This window comes from Hibiscus syriacus, unplaced genomic scaffold (genome assembly GCF_006381635.1).
Source record: "Hibiscus syriacus cultivar Baekdansim isolate YM2019G1 unplaced genomic scaffold, ASM638163v2 tig00013565_pilon, whole genome shotgun sequence".
NCBI classification, from domain to species: domain Eukaryota; kingdom Viridiplantae; phylum Streptophyta; class Magnoliopsida; order Malvales; family Malvaceae; genus Hibiscus; species Hibiscus syriacus.
In genome coordinates this window covers 366,138-371,708 of record NW_024062303.1, presented here as the reverse complement: position 1 = coordinate 371,708, position 5,571 = coordinate 366,138, and the positions used below count along the sequence as shown (strand labels likewise).

At 37.6% G+C, this 5,571-nt stretch overlaps 1 protein-coding gene across 2 annotated transcripts; it reads left to right on the top strand.

Annotated features, from left to right (window-relative positions):
* The first annotated feature begins 1,275 nt into the window (after positions 1-1,275).
* LOC120206261 (serine/threonine-protein kinase ppk15-like) lies at positions 1,276-4,966 on the top strand. 2 transcript variants are annotated; one of them, XM_039205969.1, is made up of 7 exons: positions 1,276-1,769; positions 2,270-3,116; positions 3,217-3,496; positions 3,583-3,690; positions 3,812-4,090; positions 4,233-4,376; positions 4,570-4,966. In XM_039205969.1, exons 1-7 carry the CDS (start codon positions 1,493-1,495, stop codon positions 4,741-4,743), a joined length of 2,109 nt encoding a protein of 702 aa, XP_039061900.1. In that variant the 5' UTR covers positions 1,276-1,492; the 3' UTR covers positions 4,744-4,966. The 2 variants fall into 2 exon arrangements, with proteins under 2 accessions (XP_039061900.1, XP_039061901.1); XM_039205970.1 differs by lacking the exon at positions 1,276-1,769 and having other exon boundaries at positions 3,076-3,116; positions 3,166-3,496.
* Positions 4,967-5,571: the final 605 nt, after the last annotated feature.

Here is a 5,571-nt window from a genome sequence, read left to right as displayed (position 1 = left end):
CGTCTAGACCCGCCTGACAGCAAACTTAAGTTATACATAAGCAACAAACATAAAAAAAACATGTCCATTAAGAAACATAATAAAATAATCCAAGGATTATCTAAATTAAGTGTTAATATAGATCTTAAAATACATAAAACATCATAATAAAGGACATAATTAAAGTATAGAAACATAAATGACAAACACATAATGTTTTTGTTCTTTGGCACAACATTATAAAATTTCAGGCAATATTAGTGACATATAATACTCCAGTATTACAATCATCATTCTCTATTTCCTCCAACTGAGAGTGTTCCAATTTAAATTCACTACTACCTACATATATAATAGAAAGTAAAACTAATATAAGTTAGTAACTAAACTTTAATAAGATAATTAAGCACAATTTGACAACTAATATAAACTAAATAATAATATTACCTTTAATATCGGCCCAAAGCCAATTTTGAGCATACATTAATGCTTCAATCATCTCCGGAAGTAGTCAACTACGATAAGAACCAATTACTCTTCCACCTATACTGAATGCAGATTTTGATGGGACAGTGGAGACATGAATGCTCAAAATATCCTTTGCTATTTGTTGGAGAGTTTGATAAATTACATGTTATATTTTATACAATATTAGAATTTATAAATTAGTCTCTAAAATTACACCTAAATTCATAATGGTCCAAAATTTAATGGATATTTAGCTGGGCGGGCGGATGTGGGGCGGGCGGATGCGGGGCGGGCGGATGCGGGGCGGCTAATGTCTCAAACCCATTACCCGCCCACTACCCGCGACGGGTACCACTTTCTAAATCCACACCCGCCCACTACCCACTAAAATTATACCAATTCCCGCCCCAATTGAAGCGGATGCGGTACAGAATCCACGAAACTGTACCCGTTTACTATCCCTAGTTGGTGCTGATTTTATTAAAATATTTTATAACTATATATGATTTTAATAAAACGATCAATAATTAATAAGGATTTTGATGGCATAAATTGAAAAAATAAATAAATGATGATTTTGACAAGATCATTTTCATTTAGGACAATTTCATCAGACACAATAAAATTTTCATAATATTTCCTTAAATAAACTGATTATAGTATAATTAAATTTGAAAGAAAAAGAAAACCTTAATATCCACGTGGGAGGATATGATTCATTCACCTGTATATGAGAGGAACATGGGTCCCACGAACAAAAACTGAAAACCCCACTTAAACCCTTTGTCAGCCTCTCCCTCCTTTCAAAGTTGGTAAGGAAGAACCTCTCTCTCTCTCTCTCTCCTCCTCTCTCTCCTTGGCTTTAAGTTTCACAATAAAAAGAAAATAAAAATATAGTAACAGGCAGAAGATGAAATATGGTATTCTGTTCATGTCGTTTTTCACTTTTGACCCTCGAAAATCACTTAATTTCCACTCTTCCGACACCTAAAACACACCCGACAGAGGCAAAGAGAGGGAGTGTGAACTGTTGTTTTTTTTTTTCATGGAGGCGAGCTTCCAAGTTGAAGCTGTGATTGAGTTCTTGAGGAAGAATGGCTTAAAAGAAGCTGTTAAAGCTCTCGAACAAGACATGATGGAGAAAAAAGAAAAAGAAGAAAAGGTAGGTGCTTTTGATTTCGAGAAGTTCTTGTTCCCCATGCCGCCGCCGGTGAGGATTCCGGCCACAATCCGGAGATCGGAGGTGGACGAGAAAGTGAATTCCAGTGATGGCGATGAATTCGTCAGCTTGAGGTCTTCTTCCAGTGATGTTTTCTCTTCAGGTAAGAAAAAAATAGTACTCATATATTTTCTTTAAAAAAGTTGTTTGATCTTTTAACAGATTGAATTTTAGGAGATGTTAATCATATTTAAAATGAATTTGTGCTTGTTTTTTTCTTTATGATGAACATTTGTTGTTGTAATTGTCAATTTTAGATCTCGGGTCGAATGTTGATTAAACAACAAGGTTTCGAGTTCGAACCTCGTATAAATGCGCACAAAAGGTTTTAATGGATTTATAACTGATATTTCTATCTTATTATCGGTATCGGTATCCGTATCCGACACATATACGAACATAGATATTGTCGGTGAACAAATGTAAGGGCGGTGGTTTTGAAAGTGGTCCGGTGTTCGTTGTGGGATATAATGTCGCGGTTATGTCATTAGCAGTGAATGTTATTTTTTCTCTATTCCCGATATCTTGGTGGCTGCTGGAGGTGAATGTTAATTGATAGTGGCATGAGAGCAGTCCAACTGTTTTTTCCCTTCCTTTTTGCAGACTTTGTGAATCCGTATGGACTTCATTCTGCATCTCAGGCTGGTTCCGATACTTCTTCGGATCGATTATCTCAATTCGGAACCGCACGCGATTACCCTGATTTCGAAATGCAGAACGACTTGTTTTGGCACGATGACAAAGACGAAGACCACTTCTTGATTCCTTGTTTTGCTGGGTCGGATTTCTACGTCTGCCCCAGTCAGGATAAGTTTGTCACAACTTGGGAGATCGAGATGCAACGTGATAACACGCTGATTTCGTATGACGAATCCGATGGATTTCGAACCGAAGATGGCATTGATTACTTGGACAAGCCATGCCTTTTTAATATGTCCAGCATAAATGGAGAAAATGATGAGGTTCGAGTTATGGATTACTATCATTTTGATAAAAGTAAAGGGATTGAAGGTGGCATTTTACCCGAATTGAAGAACTGTGCTTATGAGTCAGAGGGACCAGGTCTTTATGATGAAAATCCGCTCAACTTCGGCTACATAGGCACTAAAGGAACAGATTTTGATGATTTTCAGCTGAAGGTTGCTGGAGACATTGACGCCGATCATAATGGAGCTTCCGAACATATATCAAAAACGAACTTTTACTCGGCCAGAAGGGGTTCAAATGATTTGATTGATGAGTTTGGAGGTGATTCTGAGTTAGTGAACAAGATTTCCGAGAAGAAATTATTACCTGATTCAGTTGACAGTAATGAAGTTGAAGATGGAAAACTCAGTGAACTTCAGGATGCTGCAAATGAAGAGGGCGACGCTATGGATGAACTTCAAATGTACTCTAATGAGGATGAGTATGAAGTGTTCGATTTGCGAATCATTCACAGGAAAAACAGGTTAGACTTATACTTTTCTTTATAGTTATTTCAAGACATTGTGCTGCAGATTAATACGTCTCGCTTAATCCATAAAACTTGTGCATTATGCCATGTGCAGGACTGGATTCGAAGAAAACAAGGACCTGCCGATCGTAATAAATAGTGTCATTGCTGGAAGGTATTATGTAACGGAATACCTAGGTTCGGCTGCTTTTAGTAAGGTTGTTCAAGCGCATGATCTTCTCACGGGAATCGATGTTTGCCTGAAGATCATAAAAAACGACAAAGATTTCTTCGACCAGAGTTTGGATGAAATTAAGCTTCTAAAGCTTGTTAATAAGCATGATCCCGGAGATAAGTTCCACATTCTGCGTCTCCACGACTATTTCTATCACCAGGTACATTAGTGAAATGGCTATCGCCACCTCTCATTGTGTGCATTAATGCGAATGATTTCTTTACGACTTGTGCAAAATCGGTCCAGGAGCACCTCTTCATTGTCTGTGAACTGCTTCGAGCAAACTTGTATGAATTTCAGAAATTCAATCAAGAATCAGGTGGAAAAGCTTATTTTACACTACGCAGGTTGCAGGTTCGTTCGAACGGGCTTGCCTGCACTCTTCGTTTAGTTCTTTGTTCCTCTGAATTGCATTTACCTACATGTTTCTAAACTACTAACTCGAATAATTTGCTGTTGATGTTCTCTTGGACAGGTCATAACTCGACAATGTTTGGAGGCACTCGATTACTTGCATGAGTTGGGAATTATTCACTGCGATCTAAAGCCCGAGAATATTCTCATAAAAAGTTACACACGATGCGAGATAAAGATTATCGATCTTGGAAGCAGTTGCTTCCGGTCAGACAATCTATGTCTATATGTTCAATCTCGCTCCTACAGAGCCCCGGAAGTCATCCTTGGACTGCCATATGACCAGAAGATTGACCTTTGGTCTCTTGGATGTATCCTTGCCGAGCTATGTTCTGGGGAAGTATGTCTATATGTTCAATTTCGAGTTTCTTATAAGCTATCTCCGGGAAGTATTCTTTGATGTTTGCTACCGATTTGAAGTAACTGTTCCTCGGAAACAATTTAAACCGTTACTCATTTTAAGTACGCATGTCTTTTTATAGGTGCTGTTCCCAAATGATGCAGTCGTGATGATCCTTGCACGGATGGTTGGAATGCTCGGTCCTTTCGACATGGAGATGTTGGAGAACGGGCAAGAGACGTTCAAGTATTTCACAGAAGAATATGATTTGTACCACATTAACGAGGTTAGTTTGGAGTTTGCTTTTATCAATAGAAGTCGTCTAAACTTCGAGATACTTCTTCAATTTTCGGGAGCATGAAGTACCACAACATATGTTTCAATGTTTAAAACCATCGAAGAGCTCCAATTCGACAGTCGAGAGCAGTCGATTTTTCAACTTATCGTAACGAACTCATACAGTTTCTTTTCCCATTCAGGAGACGGACCAACTAGAATACATTATTACCGAGGAGTCTTCCTTGGAGCAACATGTTCAAGTATCCGATGTGTTGTTCATTGATTTCGTTAGACATTTGCTTCAGATGAATCCTCAAAGGCGCCCAACTGCAAAGGAAGCGTTAGAACACCCATGGCTTTCCTACTCGTGCTAAACCGGAACTCACCGGATTGCTGGCGGAATGGCGCTTTCATCGAGCAATATCTTACGAGTGAGTCGAGCATAGTTCCAATTTCAATTTTGGTTTTATGTATAGCAAAGGAAAAACCGGATCGCACTTGAAATCGGATTCACATTTTTTTCTTGTACAAAGCTCCTCCGCGAGGTTTTCCCCACCGATTCTACATCGTTTTGAGTGATAAGGATACATTCACTGATATCGTGGTTTAACTTGCCTGCAAATATAAGAGATGCATTATTTTTTTTTCTCATCAAGTAATAATAATGGTGGATCGAAGCCGTTAATTTTAACTTTTAAGAATAATTCTTTAAGCTATTATATTTGAATATTCATATATTAACTTATATTTTTGGATACTAGAAACTATATGTCTATATCCAATAGGATCAATACGACCACATCTTGGAAACCATCTTTAATTTCGTGGGGACGTTAAGGTTTAAACACTCTAGTTTTGTAACTTTTCAACCTTACTTCATAATATTATCCTTTATAAATTCATGTAATAAGTGTTGCTTTAAACACAGTGTACTTAGCAGTGTGACATAGAAACAGCTCAACATCGTCTCTTCTCATTGCCTGACGCCTGATTCCATCCACTCATATGTCCCTTCTTTTCACTCTCTCTTCAGCGCGTTAAGCGTTTCTTTTTTATTTAGGGTAAAGTATACAAATAGTCTCCAAACTTTTAAAGTGTTTGCATTTTGGTCACATAACTTTTGAAATTTACAATACAATCATTAAAATTTTAGTTTATTTTTATTTCTATCCCTACCGTTATCTCCTTTCGTTTTTGCTGAC

Coding starts and splice junctions, on each gene's coding strand:
- LOC120206261 (XM_039205969.1), top strand. CDS start 1,493: ATGGAGGCGAGCTTCCAAGTTGAAGCTGTGATTGAGTTCTTGAGGAAG. Junction 3,117..3,216: donor ATCATTCACAGGAAAAACAG/GTTAGACTTATA, acceptor TGCCATGTGCAG/GACTGGATTCGAAGAAAACA. Junction 3,497..3,582: donor ACGACTATTTCTATCACCAG/GTACATTAGTGA, acceptor AAATCGGTCCAG/GAGCACCTCTTCATTGTCTG.